Source organism: Manis pentadactyla, chromosome X, assembly GCF_030020395.1.
Source record: "Manis pentadactyla isolate mManPen7 chromosome X, mManPen7.hap1, whole genome shotgun sequence".
In the NCBI taxonomy this organism is placed as follows: domain Eukaryota; kingdom Metazoa; phylum Chordata; class Mammalia; order Pholidota; family Manidae; genus Manis; species Manis pentadactyla.
Genome location: NC_080038.1, coordinates 41,567,143 through 41,594,533, shown reverse-complemented (window position 1 = coordinate 41,594,533; position 27,391 = coordinate 41,567,143). Strand labels below are relative to the sequence as shown.

The 27,391-nt window shown below is 49.9% G+C and overlaps 1 protein-coding gene across 6 annotated transcripts; it reads right to left on the bottom strand.

The window, feature by feature from the left end:
* On the bottom strand, window positions 1–27,167 carry RBM10 (RNA binding motif protein 10). Of its 6 annotated transcripts, none has more exons than XM_036907435.2 (24): window positions 26,871–27,167; window positions 24,922–25,063; window positions 14,735–14,918; window positions 13,102–13,332; window positions 11,198–11,267; window positions 9,360–9,433; window positions 7,812–7,898; window positions 5,585–5,645; window positions 5,298–5,471; window positions 4,756–4,916; window positions 4,483–4,580; window positions 4,309–4,396; window positions 3,521–3,707; window positions 3,277–3,419; window positions 3,051–3,168; window positions 2,874–2,965; window positions 2,619–2,783; window positions 1,641–1,790; window positions 1,484–1,549; window positions 1,213–1,401; window positions 1,055–1,129; window positions 652–758; window positions 446–575; window positions 1–340 (listed from the first exon to the last, which is right to left on the bottom strand). In XM_036907435.2, the coding sequence occupies exons 1-24, from the start codon at window positions 26,938–26,940 to the stop codon at window positions 215–217; spliced, it is 2,988 nt and encodes a 995-aa protein (XP_036763330.2). In that variant the 5' UTR covers window positions 26,941–27,167; the 3' UTR covers window positions 1–214. The 6 variants fall into 6 exon arrangements, with proteins under 6 accessions (XP_036763330.2, XP_036763332.2, XP_036763331.2 ...); XM_036907437.2 differs by having other exon boundaries at window positions 3,521–3,635; XM_036907436.2 differs by having other exon boundaries at window positions 4,759–4,916.
* Window positions 27,168–27,391: the final 224 nt, after the last annotated feature.

Here is a 27,391-nt window from a genome sequence, read left to right as displayed (position 1 = left end):
TGACTTTTCAGCTTTTATTAAAAAAAGAGCATGATCCCAGCCCAATTTTCCAACAAAAGTCACCCACTCAAAGTCTGACTTGGTCAGGGCCTTTCTCTGGCTAGGAAGTGGACTGGTAGACAGGTGCAGGGTCCCGCACAGACCACCCACTACTTCACCCTCCCCTACCCTAGGCTGGACACCCGACATATGAAGAAGAAGCTCTAGCAGCTGCTCACTGGGCCTCATTGAAGCGGGTCACCATTGTCTTATGCAGTGTCTCCTTGTAGGACTCGGTTGAGGTGACCCCGTAGGAGCTGCCTCGGGCACCCAAGCCAGAGCCCCGCACTCGTGTCTGGGCCTGTGTGAGGCAGGCAGGCTCTGTAAGGTTGGCTGGGGGATGGGGGTGAGGGCGGACTGCAGCAGAGAGTGCTGGGAGATGGGGAGAGGATCATGGGAAACTCACCTCAATGGGTGTCACAATGCCCTGCTTCTTGCGGCCCAGGCCACTACCCTCTTTCCAGCCCATGGCCTGGAGCATACGACTGCCAATGTTGTCACTGCCAAGCCCATCCCTTGTGGGCTGCTCAAAGTCCCTACAGGGGACAACAGTACAGTGTGAGTGACAGGCCTACTGGCCCCGAGCTCCCATTGCCTGGCTTGGCCACTCACATGGAGGCTGCAGACATGCCACCGTACTTCCTCCTCTTGGGCTCTGGCGGCTCAGGGATCCCATACTTCTCTCTACGTTCAGCTGCACGGTCCCGGTACTTCATTTGCTGAGAGTTTGTGTGTACATGTGTGAGGATAGGGAAGCTGGTCACTATTCACAGAAACATGGTGGGGGTACCCATAGGGAGCTGGAGCTGGCTAACAGGCCTGAGGTCCTGCAGCAGGACACTGGGGACACAAGTAGCAGCATGGGGGACTTGGAAGAGCCTGCAGATATAGGACGTGAGAAGGCTGACCGAAGCCAGGGCGTATCCAGCTGAGGAACTGGAACGTCAGCTGCCTGAGGGGATGGGTACTTGGCAAGGGACAGGGGATGTAGCCCTGGGAGTGGGTCACATCTCACCTCCATGTCATTCTTCTCAAGTGCTTCCAGCTCATTTTCTGACAGGTGGGCTCTCCGGTGAATCTCAAGGTTTTGCTGCAAGGGGACCAGAGAAGGAGTGAAGCAGCTGGGCAGAGTCAGGATGGGCCAGAGTTCCCTGCCAAGCCAACCACAGTTACCTTGTGGAGCCCAGAGAGCTGTTGGTGGCGGATTAGGGCCTCCTTGCTGGGGAACTGGCGCCGGCAGAGCAGACAGGCCAGCTTCTGCCAGTCAGTGAGCTTCTCCTCCCGCTCAGGCCCGCCCCGCTCCTGCTCCTCCTCACTGTCACTCTCCCCACTGTAGGCTGCCACCAGTCCCCGCGGTGGGCTCTGTAGGAGGTGGAGGTAGATGTGGGAGGTCAGGTCTTGCTAGATCAGCTCCCCCTGCCCTCTTTCTGCCCTGGGCACTCACTGGGCGGTCATCGCTTGCCAGTTTCGGGAGGTCCATGCTGGTGTGCTGTCTCTCAGCTAGTGCTCCCTGGGGTGGAGGGGGAGAAATACAGGGACTCCACAGAGGGAACAGAGGGATGACAAGATGGGGCAGGGATAGGCGGGTGGCTACAACATACCTTCTTCTCAAGGATGGCATAGCCAGCATCTGCGGTGGCTGACTCACGCCTTTCATCGTCTCTAAGGGAGCTGATGGGCTGGAAACTGTTTTTGAAGTTTTCTTTTTGCTTGTTGAGGCTGCGGGCCCAGCGTTCCATGTCCTTGGCAATCTAGGGGCAAGGGTGGGGGTGAGGCTCTCAGGAACCTTCCAACTGCGGAGGCCAACAGACTCCACCCACTGCCCCTTCTGTCCTGCAGTCTCAAGCAGGGGGTGAGACCTGGTGGTGAAAGTCCCCATTTCTTGTCATACTGTCACCTGTGCCCCTGTTCTCCTGACAGGCACCCACACTATTACATTTGCTGTGTGTTTTATCTTTCTACAGTGCATAGGATGGCTTTCTCTGTGTATGACTTTAATTGACATGTGTGATACTATGCCACTTTCCATACTGTTCCCCACCCCCACCCCTGGCACAACACCATTTTTAGAATTCACCAGGCTACCAAGAGAATACTTAGTTCTTGCTTCTAAGTGCTGTACCCAGACTGTCACACTCTGCTTCCACAGAGAGATCTGAGGTCCCCTCCAACTGCCTGCTACCACAAAACACTGCACCAGCTGGTTCCCTGCCCACTCCAATGGGCTGCGATGAGTTCTCTGGGATGTACATACAGACAGACCCAGACATATATCCGTGAGGAGTGTTTGGGCCCAAAGGAGTTGACATGCCTGTTCGTTTCCACAGGTAGGGCTAGCCTGGCTTCAGGCATGCCCACACCAGCTCACGCTCCCACCAGCAGCCTGAGGGTTCCCACTGGGAAACAGGGAAGCCAGCAGGGCTCACTTGGACAGCACACACTGAGCAGACTGTCCTGGCTCAAGGTCACACAGCAAAGAGCAGAGCTGGACCAGGAGCCTGGCCTCTCTTGAGCAAATTACTGCCTACATACACACCTACCCCTACTAACAGCGGAGGGTAGCAGGTAACAGTGTTTACCTGTTGGGCTGTCTTGGTCTTGTGCTTCTCCTTTTTCTCTTTGCCCTCCTTTGAGGGTGCCCCCGTCTCTTTATGCCCATCGGCCGACTGCTCTAGGGCAGGGACATAGGTCCGCCTTTCCCCATCCCAGTACAGGTACTGCTGGCTCTGAGCGTTGTAATAATACTGCAGAAGTGGGATGGGACAGGGAGCATAAGGGAAGATGTGGAGAAGGGGAACTGCAGACCCCATCTTCCCCCTGGGCTGCCCTATCACCTGGGAGTTGGGGTCATAGTAGAGGCCAGTCTGGGGGTCATAGTAGTAGCCAGATGTCTCATCATACTGGTAGGTGGAAACATCAGGAACAGCTGAGAGATGAAAAGGGAGGGGGGTATCACACTCTTCTCTGCTTTGTTAAGGAACTCCCCCCAACCCCAGGCCGCGGCTACTCACGGTACTGGTTGTAGGAATCCTGGGCAGTAGGGCTGGTGGCCGGTGGCAGGGCAGAGCTGGGATGGGTGGGGCTCTGGAGCTCAGATTTGAGTACAGCGGGTGACATGATGGTATATGACTAGTCATGGGGCCAGACAGGGGAACAGGGCTCAGTGTCTGCCAATGACCCCTGTGCCCCCAGAACCCCCTTGCCTGGCCCACCAGGATCCCCACTGAGCTCCCTCACCTGGCTGTTGGCAGTAGCACCCTGGCTGCTGCCCACCTCGGCTGCTGACTGCTGGTAGATGCCAGGGGCTGTACCAGGCTGGGTGCGGGAGAAAGCCTGCAGCGACACAGAATCTGTGCCAGGTTCCAGGGAGGCCTCAGGACCTGTGAAGGGGGATGAAGAGGAATGCCTGTAAATGGCGAGGCCAGGACCCTCTGCCTGCTGGCCCTCCACCATGGGCTCAGGGAGAGATGCTGGGGCTCACCTGCTCCAGCTGGGTCCCCTTTGGTTCCAGTGATGCCGGGGCCCTTGGTGCCCTTGAGGTAGCCATGAGCATAGAGGGAGGGCTCTGTGCCCTGGCTGCCACTATAGCCCTCATCCTGTTGGTAGTAGCTGTAGTCGACCGCTGGCTCCTCGGGGGTGGCCCAGGCACCCTCCCCACCCTGGGAGGCCTGAGGGGCAGGTGGGAGGGGCTCATTAGCAGAGGAGGGGGTGAGGGAGAGGGGACCTGCAAAGAAGCATGTGCTCACAGGCGAGGCTAGTGTCTGTCCACTGACAGAAAGCACGCAGCCTTCAAACAAATGAAATGTGAGGGTGGCCTGGCCACGGCAGGGCAGTGTCAAAATCAAGACTGGTACAAAGATACGTGCCAAAATGCTCCCAGGGCCGACACTGGTACAAGTGTGTGGTTAGTGTTGGGTGTCAGACCAAGGAAGATATTATCCTGCCCTTCTTTATTCTCCTCTCCCAAATTTTCTTTCAGCCACTTAAGAATTCCTTTTTATTAAAGAAGTTGTAACAACTCAGGATGATAACATAACCACCGAACAGAAGAGAAAAGCAGCCATGATGGTGTTGAAAACGAAAGCCTGGGAGGTGATTGGAAAGGGTGCTACAGCAGGGCCCCTAAAGCCCACAGCAGCCACTGTGAGGGTTTGGGGTCCATTGGAAGCCCAAGCAGCAAGCCAGCCCTCCTGTTTGCGGAGAGGGCACGGGAGGGTCAAAGTGGCCCAGGCATTGGGATGCTGGGGGTGGAAGGGAGTCTCTGAGTACCTGTGAGATGGCCCACTGGGCCGCAGCAATGGCAGTGCTGGCCACAGAGGCAGCATTGATGCGACTGCCTTCATTGGAGGCCATGTCCCTGGGGAGGATGTCAAAGACTGGGAGTGAGATGGGAGGCTCCAAGCTGGGGGAGCAGCTGGAAAGGGACACAGGTGGGGCCCTGACCTCTTAGAACCCTTGGCAAACTCAACGTTGATGGTCTTGCCATCGATGGTGAGCGGTGGGTGCAGGGCCTGCAGGATCTGCAGCAGTTGTGCTGCCTCCTTAGGGGAAGAGAGGAGGCAGGGGCAGAAGGGTCAGGCCCGGGGAGGCCCCCGGCTCCATTGCCCCATTTCCAGGCTTGGGGCCGCGATGGTGGAGGGGCTGGGGTCAGGGTTCCTCCTCCCTGCCCTGGGGGCCGGGACCCTGGCTGCCCGGCCCCCCCTGTGCCGCCCTCACCACGATGGTGGAGAGCTGGATAAAGGCGAAGCCACGGTTCAGCTGGGTCTGCTTGTCCTTGATGACACGTACATTGGAAGAGGACAGCACTGCATAGGGTGCCAGGGCCCCCAGGATGGAGTCCATGGTGCTGTGTGGGTTCAGGTTGCGCAAAATGATGGCTGTGGGAAGGAGCCCAGCATTAGGGGACACCCCTGATATTCTGCTCTAGCCCTACTCTCTGGTGGCTCCCCATTGCTCCCTCTCCTCTGGCCTTCAGAATTTTGCACCTGCTGCTTCCTGTCACCTCTTCCTCTTGGATAAACTCTGCTTGTCAGTCCAGGTCTTAGCTCAGTCGCTCACCTGCTGCGACCCTTCCCAACACACCCCCAAAGTCGAGTTGGGCAATGCTTCTCCGCTGTTCTCCCTATATGTGTGTCCCCCCCAGTAGGTGGAGACCCTGGGAGGACTACCTCCTGGTCACCACCATGTCTCTGGCCTTGGGAGAGCCCGGCCCAGATACCCAAGAGCAGGGAGGCAAGAGGAAGGAACAAGTGACTCACTGTCGTTGGCATTCTCCGAGCTTGGCTCTGAGCCCTGTGACAGGGCTTGGGAGGCCAGCACTCCCTGGGCCTGGTAGGGCTGTGGCAGGGGGAGCAGGCCCTGGCTTAGCTCCCGCCCACCCAAGGGTAGCGTCTGATCCAGCCTTGCGCCCAGGGGCAGCTTCTGCTCCGCCTCTGTCAGGGGCAGAAGACAGGCTGGTGACAAACGGGGAGGCTTCAAGGCTGGTCACCCTCTTCCCCGCCCCTACCAACATCCCAAGGATGGTGGGGAGGTAGGAGGGCCTCACCTGACTTGGGCACACCACATTTGAAGCACTTCTCACGGCGTTTGAAGTTCTGGACACCACACTGTGAGGCATAGGCCAGGCCATCAGAAGGGTGGGGCTTTCTGTTGCACCCTCCAAACTTGTATCTGGAGATCCCCCAGGGAACCCCACAATGCCCCGGGAAGGAAGGTCTCAGGGTTAGGGGGCAGGGGGTTCTGAGGCTCTGGCTGTCACATTCGGTCTGTGAATCTTCCCTTTCTATGGTCTCAAATTTGTCCTCAGTGCCAACCCCTCAACTTAGGAATCACTAACTCCCTCACCCGTTAAAACTGCCGCCTCCTCTGACACACCAGCTCCCAGGATCGCACTCCATCTCCTTTTAGTAGTTTCCTTTTCCCAAGATTTGCTTCCCTGTTCAGAAACCTTCACTATTTCTATCCCTAAAAGCCAGCAGCCCCTCTTCTGCTGGACTCCCTTCCCTCCTTTATCTTGAGGACTGGGTTGGATCCTGCCACTAGTGAGAAATCAGTCTTGGATATTCCAACCTGCAGAGATACCCAGCTTCCACCACATTTCTTTCTCTGTTCCACTGCTTCTGTGCCAAGCTTTGCCCTCCTAGTCTAACAGCAGGCAGAAGATGCAGCACAGAGAAATGGGTTGGTTAGTTTGTGAGGATGGTCACCAACAGGGGCTCAGGGAAGGGAATGGGCCAAGAGGGGCATGGCTCCCTCAGCTGTAGACAGCTGGTAGGGATATTTAGTCTGGGAGGCTTGAAAGGTTGGTTTGGTTTGCCAAGAAGTGACTGCTAGCAGAGGCAACAAGGGACTTTCCTCAGCTGGTGTAGGAGGGTGAGGAGAGAGGCAAAAGCTGAGGCTGGAGAGAGCAGGTGGGGCTAGATTATGGAGGATCATCACACATAAGCTCAGAGTTGTGTGGGAACTTTTAGACAGAGAATGAGAGACATGATCACATGTAGTTTTGAGGAATGTTACAGGTGAGAGGGTGGGATAAAAAGGCAATAGGCCAGCACACCAGAGAGGGGTCCATAGCAACTGTCTGGGGGAGGGAGGTGAGGACTGGCCTGAGTAGTGGAAATGACAAGGGAGAGCATGTCTGCGATGGAAGTGACTGGACCTGGTGACCAACAGGATATGGTGAATAAAGGAGGGGAAAGAAGAGAACACCCTGATTTCAAGGAGTATGTGAAAATATAGGAGAAATGGAATTCTGTCATTTCATCCCTACATCTCCAGAGACACTGGACACCTGACTTCTGATATTACTTTTTAAAAAAATAAGTGAGTAACCACAATGTTACTCATGTGATTGTATATTAATGATACCAAAATTTAAAAAAATATAGGTGCCAATCCCCTTACTAGGCAGAGTTCTTGGGGACAGGATCAGGGCCTTTGCAAGTTCTCAGTCCTCCCCTCAGGTCTCAGGACTGCCATCCAGATGTAGGGGTGGGGCTGCAGAGTGGCAAGGTTGCCTCGGATGCTTGTGAGGCTAGCCCCAGGGGGGACCTAAACCCACAGTGGTATGCAGAGTCACTCAAGGCTCCCTCACAGTCCCACCTCTCTCAGCCTCGGCTTCCTCTTAGGGACACAACTGTGAAGACCTATAGCCTGTCCCCTCAGTCTCAGGGGGACATGGCTTTGCCTGAGCAGCCTTCAATGTGGGATCACCTGACACAGACTCTCAGAACACCCTGTGCTTTCCTTGAGGGTAACAGCTGACATTAAACGGTGTTAACTGTGGGCCAGATGTTGCTCCAAGTGTCACCCTTTCATCGCCACATCCAAATCATCCCAGCCACCCTCAGGGAGAAGTGTCATTACTATTCAAATTTTAGAGGTGGGGAAAGTGAGGCAAAGTGAGGGTAAGTACCCAGACCAAGGTCAAGGCAAATCTGGGACAGTCTAATTTCAGCCAGCATGGTTCTGAAGTCCACATTTTACACACCATGTTAGGCCTCCACTGTCAACTAGTTAGTCATTTATATACATGTTTGTTGAAAGTCTACTGTGACTTCAGGCAAGACTATGCTTCATGAGGGCAGAGCCTGGTGCTGAATGAAAGGCTAGCACACGCTGGAGAGTGGGTGGCAAGGAATGAAGGCTACTTGGCTACTTGAGCTGAGCCAGTTCTCAACGCCCATGCCACCTCAGAGGCCCCAGGGAGACAGGCGTTGCCTGCACTGTTGCTGCTGTCTCTCCATGGCACCCGCTGCCCACCGCTGCTGTACCTTATTACACAGCCAGTCCTCATTGATCTTGGGCTTGGGGTCGCTGTAGTGCATGGATACCTTCTGGCCCAGGATGTTGAGGGAGTGCTGTGGGAAAAAGTAGAGCACAGTGAGGCCCCGGCAGCAGTGCCCCACACACCGTTCCAGCACAGGAGAAGAGAGTGAGCGAGCCCTTCAGCTGGATGGATGAGGGACAGGGAACGGAGGGAGGTTGGAGAACGGACAAGGGGGGAAGAAGGAAGGGAAGGAGGGAGGGAAAGCGCCACAGCCCTCAGGTGCAGCTGTTTGCAGCCTTTCCGGGCACGTGCACACACAAGTGAACACACGCCACCAGGCACAGTGCTTGGCTGACCGACGCTTGCCGGACAGTGGGAAAAACCCCCTACTCGGCCCTGACACTGCTAGGCCACACCCAGGGCCAGCACTAGAGGCTACACTTGGGATGAGGGGGGACAGGGAGGGCAGGGAGGGAGGGAGGGAGGGAGAAAGAGAGAGAAAGAGAGAGAGAGAGCACACGCACGCTAGTGCTGGAGAAAGGGAAAAAGAAAGAGCCATATTTGAAAGATGGAAGTTCCTGCTGTGAGGCTGTCTTCCCATTGCTGGCTAGGTCCTGGGCCCACGGCACTAGCCCATGGGCGGCAGAGATAGCTCCAGGGCTGCTCCTGCTGAGCCCTGCTTCCACGACCTCTGCACCTTCCTCCCCTGAGGCTTTCCTTCCATGACCCACACCAGTGAGCTGGGCTCTGAGTGGGTGGACAAGAGTAGGTCCTTGGGTCTCTGAAGGTCCAAAAGCTGCTGGGTTAGGAGCCTGTGCTAGGCTGGGGAGTAGGCTCCCTTCCCTTCACCATAGCATGGCTCCCTGCTGAGGAGGCAGACCTGCCCCTGCAAGCCACCCCCAACCCCCGCAACCCCCGTGGAGCAGGAGCACTGGCTGGTGACTGCTGATGACTCCTGGTGAGGACAGTGCAGTGGGAGGGGCAGGGCCTCCAAAGTGAGGCCCCATTGAATGAAACTATCACAGTAGACTGGTACTTGAGATCAAAAGAGCAGTGCTGGACTCTCACGTGGAATCAAAAGGCCCAACTCTCATGCAGGGAGAGACCTGGCAAAACGGGACTTGCTAGTTACTGTGCCAATGGCTATGGTCCCCAGTGGCTGGATTGCCAGCAGTGCCCACGAGTGGAACGCAGTCCTGCCTCTGCCTATCCCGGAGCAGAGTGGTCGCCCAGGGAGTGGGAACCTAAGTGGAAGAAACCCCCTGCAGCCTTGTCTCTTGAAAGCTCAACTGGGAGACGTGGAGGGGAGAGCTAGTGCTTGGCGGTGGGGACGGACCAGTGTTGAGTGTGGGTTCTTGATGGGAAGCCCAGTGGGAAGCGAGAGATGGGAAGAGGAGACAGTGAGGGTCAGGAAGGGGGAGAGAGAGGGGCAGGGGGGATGGGACACAGGGCCACAGGGCAGGGAACTGTGTCCATAAGAATCAGGCGATGGGGAATGCTCGATTACAAAGTAGTATTTGTTTGGGAGGGGGTTCAAGTGCGGCAAAGCAACCTGATTGGTTTCCATCCATCGTGTAGCGTCCTGCAAGTGACTAAACTCGACGAAGGCGAAGCCCCGGCTCTGACCTGGAGACAGCATTCAGATACAGACGCAGTGGGTTAGTCAACAGCTTTGGACACACGGCGTTCCCGGGGGTGGGACCCGAGGGGAGAGGACTGGGGCAGAGAGGGAAGAGGGGAGAGGAAAAAGGAAGAAAGGGAGAGACAGGAGCAATCAGAGAGAGAAAGACTAGGGGCTGGGAGGCAAGGTAGATGGCTGGGAGGGACAGGGAAGAGGGAAAGGGGAGGGAGGGGAACCAGGCCAAAGGTCAGGGGAGGAAGAGGAGAAACACACACACTAGCTGGGAAGAAAGAGAGAGAAAGGGGCTCAGGCAGATCTGCCTGGGGTGACAGAGACGGAGGACGAGCTGAGAGGGAAGGGGTACATGTAGAGGTCTGTCTCCAGAGGAGGAAGGAGGGTTAGATGGGTAGACTGCTGGCTCCACATGGGCCAGAATAACAAAACGGCAGGTGCAGCACAAGGCCAGAGGTGCCCGGAGGGGCCCTGTAACATGTGTCCAATCGAAGAAGCTGGGCCAGGCTGCTTGGTGAGGCTAGAAAGGCTCCAGGCCCATCAGGAACCAGTGGGAGTTAGAAACACAATGTCACCTCAACTTCATTGCACTGCAGGGGAGGTGGGCCTCACCAGGGTCACTTCAGGGCCAAGTTGGGAAGATACAGCTACCCACAATTCAGGTCCTCCTCAACAGCGGGAGAATGGGGGCTGGGATCAGCCAGGTGGACCTTAGAGTAAAGAATGAGTGGGTGCCTGGGAGAAGTGTCCAGGGCCACAGAGGAGGCTGCACCTCAGATACCACCTTGGGGAGAGAGACCAGAATCTTGTCAGTGTGTGGTTTGGCTAGGGTGAAGCACAGCAAGACCGCCATGCTACCAAATGAGACTCAAGGCCTGGCCAGGGCTGGGAAAGGGATGCAGGGCTTGAAGTCATAGGAAAGCAGCTCTTCCAATGGAGGTATACACACAGGGAGGGCTTAGATGTGGTGGGGCTTGGAGGGCATGCTTGATCTACAAAACAGTAACTGTTAGGATGCACAGGAGAGTGGAAAGATACATTTAGAGAGAGAGAAAGATGGGAGGGGGAGAGTGGCGGAGAGAGGGGGCTGAGAAAGAAAAAGAGAGAGATATGGAGGTGTGGGGAGAGAGATTGAGAGATAGAGAGAGAAGCCCAGGCAGAGAGAGGCCCCACAGTGCCTGCCTTGGGGAGCGTGGGCCAGAGGTCCTGCAGAGACAACTTCCCCACCACCACCCTACTAACCTCAGGCCAGCTCCAAGCAGCCTGCAAGAGGGAGGGAGGGAACAAGTGAGGCCAGAACTCCTGGATGCTCCTTGGGGTGCACCCTTGATAAGAGCCATCCCCTACCTCCCCTCTTGGGACCCGTGGGTGGGGCCATGTCAGACCTACTTTCTGGTTAGAGGCTGTTACCAGAAAAATGGGGGGAGCAAGGGGCAAGGGAAGGAAAAGAGAGGAAAGAGAGTATATTTAGGGGGGTTACCATCTCAGGTACTCAGAGTCCCAAAGAGGTTTTCCAGAGCTTGGCCCTGGCCCTGCCCCCAGGGAGCACTCAGCTCAACACTGCACCCCCTCCCCATCAGCCCCGTAGCTGTGAGGAGAGTGGGATGAGAGGGAGAGAAGAGAGGGTACCCCCAAACTGCCCATTCCCAGCTGTGGCAGGAAAGCAGGGGAGGGAGGGAGAGGGAGAAGGTAGAGGCAGGTGGGAGGAGGCTGAGGCTGGCCAGTGGAAGGGGAGGGCACTGGGAACAAAAGCTCACCTGATGATTTGTTCCGCATCAGCCGGACCTCCCTTGCTTGGATGCCATGGGACTGCAGCTGGCCACGGATCTGTACAGAGAGATACAGATTGAGGCAGGCTCAGCACAAGGGCCACTACTGAGTATCTGAGGTCATCTGGAGGCCTCCAGGACTCTGAGAGGTCATCGGTGATGTGCATGCACTGTCTCCTCTCCCTCTTTCAGGGCTTCCCCCCCGCAAGTGACGACAGCCCCAGACCCATGCAAGTACCGAGTCTCAGCTTTCGGCCCCAGACTTGCAGAGAATGAGTCAAATGAAGAAAGGGGCATGGTGCAAGGTGAAGCATGGCAGTGTGATGCCCCTCAGGGGCGGAGAACAGTAAGAAAGCAAGCGAGCCAGCAGCTCAAGAAGGTGGGCAAGGGTAGTCTGACGACAGACTCGGTGCAGCCACAAAGCGAGCTAAGCTAAGATGCAATTCTGGGACTGCCCTCTGGCTTCCATCAGAAGAGACCCATGATGCGAATACCAAAATGGGAAGGACTGGGGTCTGAGCAGACCCCAGCCATGTGCCCTAGACCATGAGTGGAGTAGGAACTTAGGGTAGAGACAAAAAGTTGTGGTCATGGGGTTTGGAAAGCTTCCTGGACAGAGTAAGCCAGAGGGAAGCTACAGAGGCAACCTGGGATTCAGGCCAGGTGAGGCAGGGTCTTTTGGCCAGTGGTACCTCTTAAAAAAGACTGGGAGCCTGTGTTGAGCATTCTCAGGCAGGCAGCAAGCAGTCTTAATGCCTCTAGATCTTAATTTCCCAATCAGGTTAAACAACAGGAGATTCAAAACACACACACACACATGAATGATAAAGACACACAGAGGAGCCTATGAAGACTGTGAACACTCAGGGAGGGCTCAGGAAACAGTCTGAATGTGGGCTCTGGGGTCCAGCTGCCCAGGTTCAGACCCTAACTCTACTCTGCCACTCACTGGCCCTGGGACCTGGGGCAAGGTGCTCCAAAGCTGGGGGCCTGGTTCCCTCATCTAAGGATGGAGATACAAAGAGTACCTTCCTGAAGAGTGGCTGTGAAGATTAAGTCAAACCTGACATGTGGTCCACTCTGTGATAAATACTCCACAAATGTCAGCACTCAGCTACTGTCTGACCCTGAACAAGTCTGGTGGGCCAGACTTGAGAAGCTCTCAAATACACAGTGGGATTTTCTCTGTGACAAAATGGGCAGTGGGCAGATTTCAGAGGAGAGCTAAGCAGAGTTCACAGAGGGCAGGGGTGGTTTAGGCAGGCTATTCCAGTGGCCCTTTGGGGGTTTTATGGAGGCTCGATAGGGGAAGTCTATGAGAAGCAAACAGGAAAAAAGGGAGGAGGACAGAAGGGAGTGTCACAAAGGAACACAGGGTGCAGAGGCTGTTGGCAGCAGTGAAGAAGTCCAAGAACCCAAGGCTCTGTGGCCAGGCTGGGTGGGGCAGTCTGACTTCACTGCAGGGCGAGGAGGGATGAAAAGAAGACCTCAGAAAATCCCATGGGGACCCTCTCCACCCCCAGGCTGTGGGCCCCACATCATCTCTGCCACCAGCACTACCCAGCACTGGGCCCAGCGAGCATCTGGCCCTCCACCAACATGTAGAATGGAAGGGCGACCAGTGGAATGTGCGGGAGGAACACTCTGCTCCCTCCCACACTGACCAGTGTAGCCCCTTGGCCAAGCCAGCCCTAGCCAACACTCTATCCTTCCAGGCTGGAGACGACGGGGCCTGCCCAGAGGACACATCAGTGCTGGGGGACAGAAGCCCCTAGGGAGAAGGGATGAAAGGTGCTGAGGTCGGGGGTGAGGGAGAAGTTGAGGGTCCTGGAGGAGACCCAGCCTGGCCTCTTGCTCTGCGGCCTGCCCGGAGCCACGGGGGGGGCACGTACATCATCCTCAGTGGCTGCCTGTGGCAGCATCCTCAGCATGACGATGTTACTGGCCTTCTCCTCCTCCTCCTCCTCCTCCTCCTCCTCCTCCTCCTCCCCTTGCTCGGTCCGATAGTCCTGGTCCCGATAGTCGCCGTCTCGGGGAAAGCCTGGCGGGCCGGTGGGGCTGTGCCTGTGCCGCCGCCGCCGCCTACGCTGAGTCTCAGAGCCCGGGGAAGCCTCGTAGGAGTCCTGGCCGACAGAATGAGATGAGAGACACCAGACGGCAGTCAGTCTGGGGCAGGCTCTCTGAGGCAGGCAGGCTCTGAAAGCCAGGGGTGGGCGGGCTCTGGCTAAAGGCTTAGGGCAGGCAGGGTAGGTAGGCCCTGGATTGCAACCCTGCTGGGGTCGGAAACTCTTCCCAGGATACTTTTAGGGGCTGTCTTGGTGGGGAGTGGGGAGAGGCCAGTGGCATTGGTGTAGGGAAGGAACTCCCACAGATGGTGATGGACACCACTTAAACCTCTCTGGGAAGAGGTGGTCTGGAATTCACACACTAAATCCTGCCCTCTATTTCTGCCCCCATCCTCCCCAGCTCAGCTAGTACTTCCGCAATTGTTCCTTGTGCCTCCAAGTCCAGCCTGGGCCTGGGCCCTGCAACCAAGTTGTAAGTACAGGAAGAGCTTAAGATCTTAGCCAGAGCTAGCCACCACAGGCTGGCAGAGGTACAAGGTCCCCTTGGTCCCTGATCCTCTACCTGGTCAGTCCTCCATCACTATGAGGCTCCTTCCTAATAGGGCGAGCTCAGTAGGTTCTTGGGTATTGCCCAACCCATCCATCTAGGACTATCAAGCCAGGCTTGGGTGCACATCCCTCCGCCCTCAGGGGGCCAGATAACTCAGTGCTCCACTCCGCTCTTGCCAAGGGTTTACCTCGGCCTGTCTAGTGCCCTGGAGACAGACAGGCACAACTCACAGATGCCACTAAGGGGTCTTTGCTCTACAGAGTGGCTGGTGCCCTCTGCCTCCCAGGGCTTGGGATGCAAGAGTACCCTTACCACCTCACCAGACAGGTATGCTGTCTGCTTGCTGGGATGGGGCCCTGACTGCTCCTTCAAACCGGGGTTCCCCTAGGGCAAGGCTGCTTCTTCTCCTCAGATGGGGGCTCCCTGAAGTCAAACAACATGCCTCTCTCCTCAGGTTAGGGCTAACTACCCAATGTGGAACTGGCTACCCCCTGAACTCAAAGGAGAGGTGGTTCCCCACAGTTGCCCAGCTTGGTGATATTTCCCAGCTACCATTTGAACCCGACGCTGGGTCTCATGCAAGAGGCTCTTCAAGGGTCCCAAACGAGCTGGGAGCAGGCAGTACAGGGCTCACGGTGACCTGTGGGCCCAAATTGAACAACTGGGAAGAAGGGAGTGAGGTGGTAGCCAGGGTCCCTTAGAAGTACAGAGCTAAGCATGTGGAGTTAGGGAGACCCAACTTGGGAGAAGAGTCCTCAGAGATGGGAGTGTGGACAGACCCTCCAGGCGAGGCAAAGCTACCGAGCGCAGTCTGAAGGCATGGGAGCTGAGAGCTACCTGCACATGGTTTTGCAGCCAGAGGCCCTGCAGGAGCCTGCCTACCTAGGTCTGGCCCCACCCCACCCTTACCTCTGCACTCTGCTCCTCAGATGAGTCGTCGTAGTCGTGCTTGCCCTCCTGGCTACCATACTCGCGGGGATATGAGCGATAGTCCATGTCTCGGTAGTCATGGTCTCTGCTGCGGTTCTCCCCACCATCGTCTTGTGTACGGTCGGTGGCTCCATAGCGGCCGGTCCTGTCTCCACGACCACCTCTAGGGGAAGAAGGATGGGGAGGGATTAGAAGACAGTGCTTTCTGAAAGGCACAAGAGGTGAGCATGACCCCCACCCACTCACTAACTCTTGACCCTTAGTCTGATTCCCCCAACAAGGATCCCTAAATCCTAACTCCATGGGGAGGGCTGGCTCCCACCTCTCTCTCAAATCCAATCCACTTTTTTCCTTCTTCTCTCCCCCACCTCTCAGTCCATGCCTGTCTTCCTTCACTGGGCCCTCAGGTGTGGCCTCCTGATGGTTCTCCACCTCCACCCAGGTTTCCTCCAGTTAATTCTTTAACCCAAAGTATGAGCAAGTGTTCCACAAGACAAAGCCAATCAAGCCCAACCATATCACCCCCTTCAATGGCTTCCTCGTATTCTCAAGACAAAATGCCAAAATGCTCACCAACAAGGTCTGCAGGGCCCTGTGGGGTGAGGTCCCTGCCAACCTTTCTCCCTCTACCTGACTGCACCATGCCACCCTGCCCCTCTGTTGCAGGCAACTTGCTAGCACTGGCAACTGTTTTGTTAACATTTCTACTGCAATAACTGTAAATTATTATCTCAAAATTGCATTTCTTTGAAGTAAAAAGCTAACCTTTTCAAACAATAAGGCTTCTCTCTCACTTACCAACTTTACATTTCCCTGTATGGCCCCGGAAGATGACTGGTTAGCCAGAGACGGGTAAGATTCCTCAAGGGAGGAACAACCTAAGACAGGCACAGTCGCTGGGGGGCCATCAGGTGAGAAATTGGGGATCAACAGAGGTCAGGCTTAGAACCTCACCCCCCCGTTCTGAGAGAAATCTTCTGCATACGTGGATGTTTTATTGCCCTTGTCTAGCTTGGATTAACACATAGTCTACAGGCACACACCTGATCATCTACACTTGCTCTCTTACAACACTAAACTATGTTTTCTACCTTTATCTTGTATCTACCTACCACTTCAGCATTTTATTAAAAATCATAATAATAAAGAGAGAAATGTGGTATCCACACATAAATCAAGTATAAAAATCAAATGAGTATTCATATTTGAACTGTTTATAGTTCATAATGCATGAGCAAAACCAAAAGTTTCTGTGATGACTGCCCTTGTACTGTTCACCATGTAACTTATTCACTATGTAAGAATTTGTTCTCCATGTAAGAACTTGTTTGTTATGCTTCAGAAGATTGGAGACTGACGAAAATTAGGCTTGGGGTGGATTAATGATTGTGCATTGAGCATTGAGTCCCCTATACAGAATTTTATTGTTGTTAACAACCATTTGATCAATAAATATGAGAGATGCCCTCACAAAAAAAAATTGCATTTCTTTGATGATTTAAATAAGTACTGGACTGTGAGTTCCAGGAAATGAGGGGACCATAACTTTTTGGTCCACTGCCCTATTCCTCAAAGCTTAGCTTAGTGTCTAGTACTCAGTAGGTACCCAATAATTATTTTCTTGATAAAACAATGATTTAAAAAGTATTCTAAAAGTAATCAATACATGTTTACTTAAAACAAGAAAAAACAGACACCATAGTAGATTACTAATAGCAGGAACCCAATCCTGGTCAGGAACAACACTAGAATGTCCATTGCCAACACCTCTTATTAACGCTATTCTACAATATTAGCTGGAACAATTAAACCAGGAAAGAAAAAAAGACGTTAAAAGCTGGAAAGGAGAGCATAAAATTGTAAATGATGTGAGGATATGCCTACAAAGCCTAAGAGAATCAAAAGAAAATGATTACAAATAATAAAAAATCAATAAGGATGCTGGGTACAAAACCAATGTGCACAAATACATATCTTGCCTGTATTCAGAGCCACTGTTTAGAAAATAGGAAGATATCTCCAGCATAACTGCTTCAGAAAGGTTAAATACCTAGACAAGTGTGAGATCTTATGACTATACTTCACACATAAAAAACAGGATACTACTGAAATGGGCCAAAGATTTAAATGGAAGAAATGAAACCATAAAAGTAGAAGAAAACATGGGATAAATTCTTGATAATCTTGAAATAGGGAAAACTATGACCCAAATCCAGAAGCCACAGAAGAAAAGATTACTGAATTCATCTATATAAAAATAAAACACTTCTGCCTGGAAAAAACAAAAACCATCATAAGCTATGTCAAGACAAACAATAAACTGGAAAAAATATGACAAAAGGAAAAAGGAACAGAATTCATAGATAAGAAATAGAAATGATTTATATTTGAAAAGGTGCTCCACCTCACTTATAACAAAGGATGAAATTAGACCATTTTAAAATAAACATTTAAAGTTAATTTTTGTGTATTTTTAAAAAATCATCTTTATTCTGGTAAAATACACATAAAACTTTATCATTTTAACCATTTTTAAGCAGACAATTCAGCAGCATAAAGTACCTTCACAATATTGTGCAACCATCACCATTTATTTTCAGAACCTTTTATCATCCCAAACAGAAACTCTGTACTCATTAAACAATAACTCCGTACCCCACCCCACAACCTCTATTCTACTTTCTGTCTATGAATTTGCCTATTCTAGTCACCACATATAAGTGGAATCTTATTTGTCCCTTCATGTCTGGCATATATTGCTTAACATAATGTTTTCAAGGTTCATCCGTGTTACAGAGTATTAATCAGAATTTCATCCCTTTTAAAGGCTGAATATGTATGTACACATGGATATACCACATTATGTTTTTCCATTCATCTGCTGGTAGACACCTGGGTTGTTTCCACCTACTGGCTGTTTTGGCTCTTGTGACTAGTGCTGTGAAAATTGGTGTACAAGGACCTGCCTAAGTCCTTCTTTCAGTTCTTTTGGGTGAACACCCAGAAGAATTGCTGGGTCATATGGTAATTCTATGCTTCATTTTTTGAGAAACCCCCAAACTAGGTTCCACAGCTGCTGTACCATTTTACATTTCCACCAGCAACGCATGAAGGTTCCAGTTGCTCCATCTCTTCACTGACACTTGTTATTTTGCATCTTTTCACGTGACTACTGGCCATTTCTGAATCTTCTCCAGAGAAATGTCCATTCAAGTCTTTTGCCCAAATTTATACTGGGTTTTTCTGTTGCTGTTGTAGGAGTTCTTTATATATTCTGGGTGTTTATCCCTTATCAGATATATGATTTACAAATATGTTCTCTCATTCTGTGGGTTGTCTTTTCACTCTCTTGAAGAGTGTTCTTTAATGTACGAAAGTTTCTAATATCGAAGCCAAATTTATTTTGAAATAATTTTAGATTTACAGAAAAGTTCAAAGATAATAGGATTCTTGTGCACCCTTCATCCAGCTTCCTTTAATGTTAACAGAACAATGGTACATTTATGAAAACTAAGAGGTTAACTAACCTATAGACTTTACTAGGATTTCAACAGTTTTTCCACTACCAGGATCGAATCCAGGATACCACATTGCATTTAGTCATCATGCCCCCTTAGTTTCCTCTGGCCCATGAAAGTTTCAGTCCTGCCTTGTTTTTTTAATGACCTTGGTAGTTCTGAAAAGTACTGGTCAGGTATTTTGTAGAATGTACCCCAACTTGGGGATTTTCCGATGTGTTCTTGTGCCCTGACTTGAGGTTATGGTTTTTTGGGGAGAAGAGTACAATATAGTGGCAAGTTGCCCTTCTGACTTTATTGTATCAGGGGGCGCATGATACCAACAGGACTTATCACTGGTGATGTTGACCTGGATCATGTGGTTAGGGTGGGGTCTGCCAGGTTTCTCTCCTGTCAAGTTTCTCTTTTTCCCTTTCTGTACTCCATTCTTTAGAACAAGTAAGTCACTAAGACCAGCCCACACTGAAGAGAAGGGGGAGTTAAGCTCTACCTCCTGGATAGAGAAGTATCTACATAGAGTATTTGGAATTCTTCTGTAAGGAAGATTTGTGATAGAACGTTTTTAACTCAACAGATCTGCAAAAGTTCAAAAATTTGACAAACTGTTGGCAAGGCTGTATGGGAAACAGACACTCTCATGTTACTGTAGGAATGAAAATGGAACAACCCCTAAGGAGGGGAATTCAGCAATAGCTGGCAAAACTAAAAATCTATATACCTTCTGACTCTCAACTCTCCTACTGGGAATTTAATGTACTGATATACTTGCACATATACAAAAATATTATTCAATGCAGCACTGTTTGTAACAGCAAAAGATGAGAAACAACTTAGAAGAGTCAGGAAAATTCTGTTTATAAAAAGACTAATTCAAGGGGAGTGGAGCCCCACCAAATATTAAAACACATTGTATGCAAAGGTAGAACAATTGAAACATGAATGGACAGAGCAATGAAAATGAACAGCGTTCACAGCACACCAAAACACACATGGAAATTTAGAATAAGCCAAACAGTGAATTTCAAATAAACAGGGGAAAATGGATTAGTCAACAAATACTAGTTGGATAAATGTCTAACCCAGGAATTGGCAATCTATAGCCAGTGGGCCTAATCCAGTCACCTAAATAAAGTTTTCTTGAACACAGCTACACCATTTGCTTACATATTCTCTGTGTAGCTTTCAGCCGTGCAGTTGTGACAAAAACCCTATGGTCTGTAATGCCAAAAATATTTACTACCTGGTCCTTTACAGAAAAAGTTTGTTGACCTTTAAAAAAATTAAGTTGTTTATCTATCCCACTTCTTACACCATTTCTAGATGGATCAAAAATTAAAATCCCTGAATAGAAACCATAAAAATATTAAAAGGAAAATATCAGAAAAAAATTGATCACTTCAAGAATGGGGAAGGCCTAAGCAAGACAAAACCCAGAAGTCATAAAATAAAAAGATTTAACTAATAAATCTGGCTTCATAAAGATTAAAAAATATGTTTATGTTAAAAAAATACCATAAACAAATAAACATGTAATAAAGCAAGTATGGTAAAATGTTAATGGTAGACTCCAATGGATGGGCATAGAAGTGTTCACTGAATTTCTTTCAACTTTGCTGTATGTTTGAAACTCCATAATAAAATATTGGGAAAACATAAATTGAAAAGATAATGAACAGGTGGGGAAAATAAAATGTTTCCAGACATTCTGGTTAGCTTCCAATTTTTCATAATTGTTTTTTCATTCAACAAATATTAATGCAACATTTGGTGTGTGTCAGATACTGTTCTGGTTGCTGGGGATAAAGGCTGTGAACTAAATGAAGTTCTTGCACTTGTGAGCTCAGCATGGAACCCAAATGGTCTCCCTTTCATAAATGCCTAGGCAAGAAGTGGCTGGTGTAAGTGGTGTGAGTATTTTAAAGGTTTTTGTTATGAACAATGTGTTTTCATATTTGCTTACCATAGGTGTCCCTTGATACTTGAACTCTAGTCATCAGAACATAAGAAGCAGATGGATTTGAATAAATGTTCAGATCAAATTCTTTGACATTCAGCATCTAATCCAAATAAATTTGGAAATTGAACTATTGCTATCTAATCTCAGGAAAGGAACAGATTTGGATGGTAAAGGACACTTTTCATTGGTCACAGAGCACTTTGACTAAACACCTTCCAAAGGCAGATCCTCTTCATAATACATTTCTAGGAAGCTGGACTAAATCATAATATATGAGGACCTCCACAAAATGAGTGTACTTCTGGAAAACAGAAAATGCCAAAATCAGCAGAAGCAGACAAAATGAAAATCAAAAACTCAGGCCCTTTAAAAGGTGAGTTTTACCAAGCTTTCAAGGGGTAGATAATTCTTACACAAGTTTCTCCAATAAAGTGAGAAATAGCAAGAGCTGCCCAATTCACGTCATGAGGCTACCTCGACTCAATGCCAGAGAAAAGGAAATTATAGTACCATTTCACTGGTGGGCACAGATGAAATATCCTAAATAATACAGTACCTAATCAAATGGAACTGTTTTAAAAATATACATAACATTACTTAATTTTTCTGCCAAAAATTAGTAGTAAACATTAGAAAACTCCAAACTGAGAAACACCTCCAAAGCCACTGACCTGTACTCTTAAAACACAGCAAGGTCATAAAAGATAAAGAAAGACTGAATAACTGTTCCAGATTACAGGAGACTAAAAATGCAAAATAGCTTAATACAATGTGTGACCTTGGACTGGATCCCGGATTAGGGAAAAACAGCTAAAAAGGACATTACTGGGACAACATGACATCTGAATATGGACTTTGTATAAGACAAAAGTGTTGTATCAATGTTAAATTTCCTGATATTGGTAAGTGTACTGTGGTTAAAGAGAAAGTCCTGTTCTTAGGACATACATGCTGTAGTACTTAAGGGTCATGTCTGCCACTAACTCAATATGATTCAGAAAAAATTATTATGTATATGGGGAGGAGGGAAGGAGAGGGGAGGGGAGGGATAGGTGTATAAGTAGGTAGAAAAAATATGGCAAAATGTTTACAATTAATGGTTCTGGGTAGAGGATATATGGGAGTTCACTGTATGTTCAACTTTCCTGTAAATCTGAAATTTTTTCAAAATAAGAAGTTAGAAACTTACACATATATACCATGATCAAGGAGGGTATGTCTCAAGAATGCCAAGGACGTAATTTAATGCAATTTATGAAATTAATGGGCAAAAGAGAAAACAAAAGCATGTAAGTATGAAGTTCAGTAATCTTTTTCTGATCAATTTTGGCAAACTAAAATCAGAGAATTTTCTTGATTTATTAAAGGCTACATTCTAAAAGTCTGTAGCACACATCAGACTTGACAGCTAAGAAAAAGGGGCTGCCTATTAGGCCTGGACTGACTATCATTATGGGAAAAAAAACTACTGTGTAAGCCATTATTCTTTGGATTTTCTGTGACAACCTACCAAAATGAATCTTAATTTGTATAACCAGCATCACCAATGCTATGTAACATGGTATTAAACTCCTGGATGCTCTAAGTGAGGAAAAAGAAATAAATGACAGGATTGATTTGTATACAATATGACCAAGTACTTAGAAAGACCAATCCGAATCAACAACAAATGATTAAAAATAACAAGAGAGTACAGCATGGATAAGATAATACAAAAATCAACAGCTTCCTCTACTCCAGCCAATAACAGCTGGAAAATACAAAAGAAAGTAAGATGCCAATGAACATTACTGAAATACCTATGAATTGTTTTTACAAAGAATATGCAAGACCAGTATTTCCATTTATCCAGATTTTTATATCCTCCAAATGAACTTTAAAATATTCTCCATATAGGTCTTGGGTGAGATGACTAGTTACAAAGATGCCAATTCTCCCCAAATCAATATGTAAATTCAGTGCAATCTTGATCAAAATTCTTGAATGTTTTTGAGGAACTTCGGTAAACTTTTTATATAAAAGTCCACAAATGGCTTAATCAATTTTGAAAAGTAAGAGCAAAGTGGGAGCTATGAAGATGTTCTATAAAGCCATAATAATAAAACAGTAAGGTTCTGGCACAAGAATAAGCAAACAGACCAATAAAACAAATCAGGTCACTGAAGACAGATCCACGTAGATGAGGGAACTTGAAATGAGATGAGGTACCACAAATCAATACAGAAACAATGGACTCTTTAGGAGGTGGTAGTGGCAAAACTGCCCACTATATGGAGGAAAATAAAACCAGGACCTACCTTATGTATTCAAAGGTGGACTCTAGATGGATTTAAATACCTGAATGTGAAAGGTGTACCTATAGAGTGAAGACAACCTTTGTGATCCAAAGATAAGAATATGGAAGATTTTGAAAGCACAGATTTTAAGACAAAACAGTGGTGAATTTTACTACACCAAAATTAACAGGTATCCATCCTTGGGGGAATCATTAAGTAAAAGGCAGTAGTAGGCACATCCTATGGTATCCTTGGGATTAATTAGAAGCAAAGCACTAATATGCACACCGCAATACTGACAGATCTAAAAAATGCAGTGCAGTGCCAAGGAACACAAAGTTCAGGTAACAGAATGAAAACTGTAGCAATCTGCCATTTGTGTGATTACCAAACAGCTGGATGGGTGCAGTAGTTGGTCGTGAGGGTGGGACAGGATCAGGAGAAAGGGAGGAATGGAGGCTGATGTCCAGGCTTCCAATTTGGGTGACTCAGATAGGTATTGGGGCCAGTCACCAAGGGGCAGCCCCTGCAGGAGGAGAGGCAGAGGTGGGTGGTGGGTTTTAAGTGCCTGTGGAATCTCAGGGGAGAAGTGTGGGCTATAGCTTTGGGTTGACCTTCTGGAAATACAGATACTCAAAACAATGTTACTTATTTTAGAAGGATACATTACAAACACACAGAGCAGCTGCTACAGTGAGGGGAACTGGGCATAAAAAGGAAACATGGCTTGCAACAACATGGATGGAGCTGTAGGATATTATGCTCAGTGAAATAAGCCAGGTGGAGAAAGACAAGTGCCAAATGATTTCCCTTATTTGTGGAGTATAACAAGGAAGCAAAACTGAAGGAACAAAATAGCAGCAGACTCAGAGACTCCAAGAAGGAACTAGTGGTTACCAAAGGGGAGGGGTGTGGGAGGGAGGGTGGGGAGGGACGGAGAAGGGGATTGAAGGGTATTATGTTTAGTACACATGGTGTGGGGGATCACCGGGAAACAGTGTTGCACAGAGATGGCAAATAGTGAATCTGTGGCATCTTACTACACTGATGGACAGTGACTGCATTGGGGTATGGGTGGGGACTTGATAATATGGGTAAATGGAGTAACCACATTTTTTTTTCATGTGAAACCTTCATAAGAGTGTATATCAATAATACCTTAATAAAAAATTTTAAAAAAAGGAAACATCGCAAGAGAAGACCTTGCACTGACCTATGACAGAAACCTGTCTTGACCTGGAAAAGTCTGATTAATTCAAACCTCTGCAATCGAGGTCCTTGAAAAGCCAAAAGAAAGCTGGTGGCTTTATTTGGTAATGAAGTCTAAAAGAAGTATATCACCTACTCAAACTTAGAAACTGCCAGAGCGTTTCCAGGGATTACCATCCAAAATCTAATGCTTTTCAAAAGACATTTTTAAAAAGGGTCAAGACTGAATACACTAGATAATGAGCCCATGTTAAATAGGGGCTCACTTTTCAGAAAACAAAATGTTATAATTCTACATTTTTATCAAGAGTGGTAGAAGAAACCTTCTGTAAGCCAAAAAAAATATGTCCTTTCTGACTTTTTATAAATCTATTCACTCTTAATAGAGGCTTTCTGGGAGAGTTAGATCTGCTTCTCTATGCAATCTTAAAATGTCAGAAATAGGTATCTGAATTACAATCAACTGCAGTGACCCACCAGGATGGCAGGGGTATGATCCAGGATCTCTGTATTTTACAAGTGTTCCAACTGTTTGTTTGTACTGCAGCTTAAAAAAAACTGTACGAGAGTGTCCCATTCCAAGACAAGTATCAAGTCAGCTTCAGCACACCCTCCCAGAAGGCTCCCACTGCCTGACCAGGCTCACCCTATATACCTGCCCTGGGCAAATTCCTGACTCTGAAGGCACCACTCCCATCTATCCCTCAAACTCAAAGCTACAGCCCACACTTCTCCCCTGAGATTCCACAGGCACTTAAAACCCACCACCCACCTCTGCCTCTCCTCCTGCAGGTGCTGCCCCTTGGTGACTGGCACCATATACCTATCTGAGTCACCCAAATTGGAAGCCTGGACATCAGCCTCCATTCCTCCCTTTCTCCTAATCCCCTCCCACCCTCACACCAACTACCGCACCCATCCAGCTGTTTGGTAATCACCTGTAAATATAAACTGCATGGTCTCCCTTGTGAGACCTTGAGAAGGTGCAATCTTCTGTTTCATTCCCCACAGCACCCCCAGAGCCTCGCTCAGGTCCCAGCTCACAACAGGTGCCAAGTAAGTGTCTGTCTGCTTTACTTGAAACCAATCATCTGCTGTGCTGTTTCCTCTGCCTGGAAGCCCTCTCAGCACCTCCCTGGATAAATTCTCACATGGGAACAAGCCACAGCCTAGGCTTCTTGGTAGAGGTGGGAGCAGTTAACTCACCGTCTTTCATACTCCATATCCTGATAGGGCCTGCGAGGGCTGCTGGGGCCCCTCCTCAGCCGTTGGCTTCGTTTCACTTCCCAGCCACTCCCGCTGCTGCCACCATGATCTGCCAGCCTGGGTGATGCGTCCTGCAGGGACTCTGGGGAGAGTAGAAGGAAGAAAGGGGTCAGGGCGGTTTGGACAGAGAGGGCCTCCTTGAGAAACCCTCGTGGTCAAGGCTCTGTAACATCCCTTAGCCCAGAGATGTTGTTTCTCCAATGCCTAGTGACCAGAGCAGTAAGGCAGCCCCTACCTGGCCTGCTCCTTCCCTTTCCAATAAAAGGGAGGCTAAAGCCCACTGCCCTAGAAAGAGCAAGGACTTCAGCAGACAGGGAACATCTTGCAGAGAGACATGGAGGTACTACCCATTCTGTGATCACGGCTTTGCCATCTGAGACTGGTAGACAAGTTCAAACCTGGAGCTAGCCACCCAGGGGGCTCTCTGTGCTGGATGACTTGTCCAAGATAAGGCACATTAAGCAAGGAGAAAGACACCACAACAGGAGCCCCAGGGACCTACCAGGCTTCTTCAGTTGGCCCCCAGGTGCGGTTTCATTCTCCCCACAAGATGCTGGCTGCCCCCTACAAAGCGGCAGGAGACCATGAAAGGCTTAGGAGGTGAGGGGGGCTAACTTGGCAATAACACAGCTGCCTCCTCCTTGGGCCCCTGACCAACAACAGCTTTGGCCCTCACTCAGCAACTGCCTCAGCCTTGAGCCCTGTCTCTTCTGTGCAGCCAGGTCCCAAAGTGGCTCTCTCCCCAGGGCTGTGGGCCCAAGTTATTCAGAGGCAAAGGAGCCCTTCTAGAGCTGGAGGCTGTTCAGAACCACTGTGCTATTCTGCTGAGATGGAAGGGCAGTCACTTCACCCAACCCTCAGGGCTGCCCTGAGAGCCCACATGACCTGGCTAGGGGTTACAACGAAGTCTCCCAGAATCTTCAGGCCCCACCCTCTTAACAGGAATCAGGTAAAGCCAAGAGGGAACAGCACAGCACCTACCCAACACTAGGTTGCCACCACACCTTTTCTCCAAGTATGTATACGCACACACACACCAAGTTTCTTTTCGTCCTCAAGGCACAGGGAACCAGAGTTACCTGCTCCCAGATGGGTACGAGTCAGAATCACAACCAGGAGCCCCAGTGGATGAGAGCCAGGTACAAAACATCAGTAGACTCTGGCAAAGAGTCACACACTGGTATCCACAACGGATAGGGACGAGAGTCGCAGACACTAGCCCCGAATAACTACGGGCCAAAATCACAGACAGGAGCCCACAGTAAATACGGGCCATAATCACACACTCAGGCCCCCTTTCAAAGGATGAGCATCAGAGTGACAGATCCGAATCTCCCCAACTAGAGGGCAGTTAAGTTCATACACACATTCCTTGCACTTCCTCCCCGCCCAGTAAGTAGGTTTGGGCCAGTCGCAAGCAACTCCCTATGGATAAGGACCCCTCCCTACGCATAAGGACCAGAGTTACAGACACAGACACACAGACACACTCTCTCTCTCTCTCTCTCTCCAAGGATAAAGACCAGAGTCATACAGACGTTCTCTCTCCTCCCTGACCCAAGAATAAGGACCAGAGCCACAGAACACTTCCCCGTGGTACCAAAGCAACACAGAGCGGACACCCACGTCCCCACGGATAAAGTTTGGTGTCGCAGACAGTAAGCCACAGGACCCCCCTTCCATCCCTCTCCCTTCCCCCACCACGCGTGCACCCATCCCGCGTCCCAACCGCGCAGGCGCCTCTGCTCTCAAAAGGAAAAGAAAAAAAGACACCCCCTCTCGAGCTCAGACAGCGCACGCATCCCTCAGTTTCGCGCGTAGCCCAGGCCCGCGACCCGTAGTCCGCCCTCACGCCTCCTCCACGCACCCTCCCGCCCGCGGCCCCTTACCTCCGCCCCCACGACCAGCGTCGACGCTCACCTTCTCGGCCCAGGCTGTCAAGGGAGGACTCCCAGACATCACCTCGGCCCAATGCCACCTCCTCCAACTCTCCTAGCTCAGCCGGAGCGGGTCCGCGCAACAACCAAATTCAAGGGTGGAGGAGCGGGGAGGGGAGAAGCACCAAGCGCGCTTCCCTCCCCGGGAAACGCACTGCCGCCTACTCCCAGCCGGCCTCAGTCACCAGCACAAAATGGCGACGACGAGAAAGGAACCGGCGCTTCGACCACCATCCACCTACTAAGGGAGCGCGCTCTGACTGGCCTTGTCTATTGGTCGCCGAATGCGGACGGGAAGCCCTGGCCATCTCTGATTGGCAAGCGTGTGCCACCTCCACTCCCTTCGCGAACGCCCGCAGGTCGAGGAAAAGAGTAGCTATTGGACAATCCAATGACGCCCGCTTTTTAGAAAGTTGGCTTCCTTCGAAGATAAAAGACAAACGGAAGCCCCGCCCCTTTCCCCACGCAAGGGA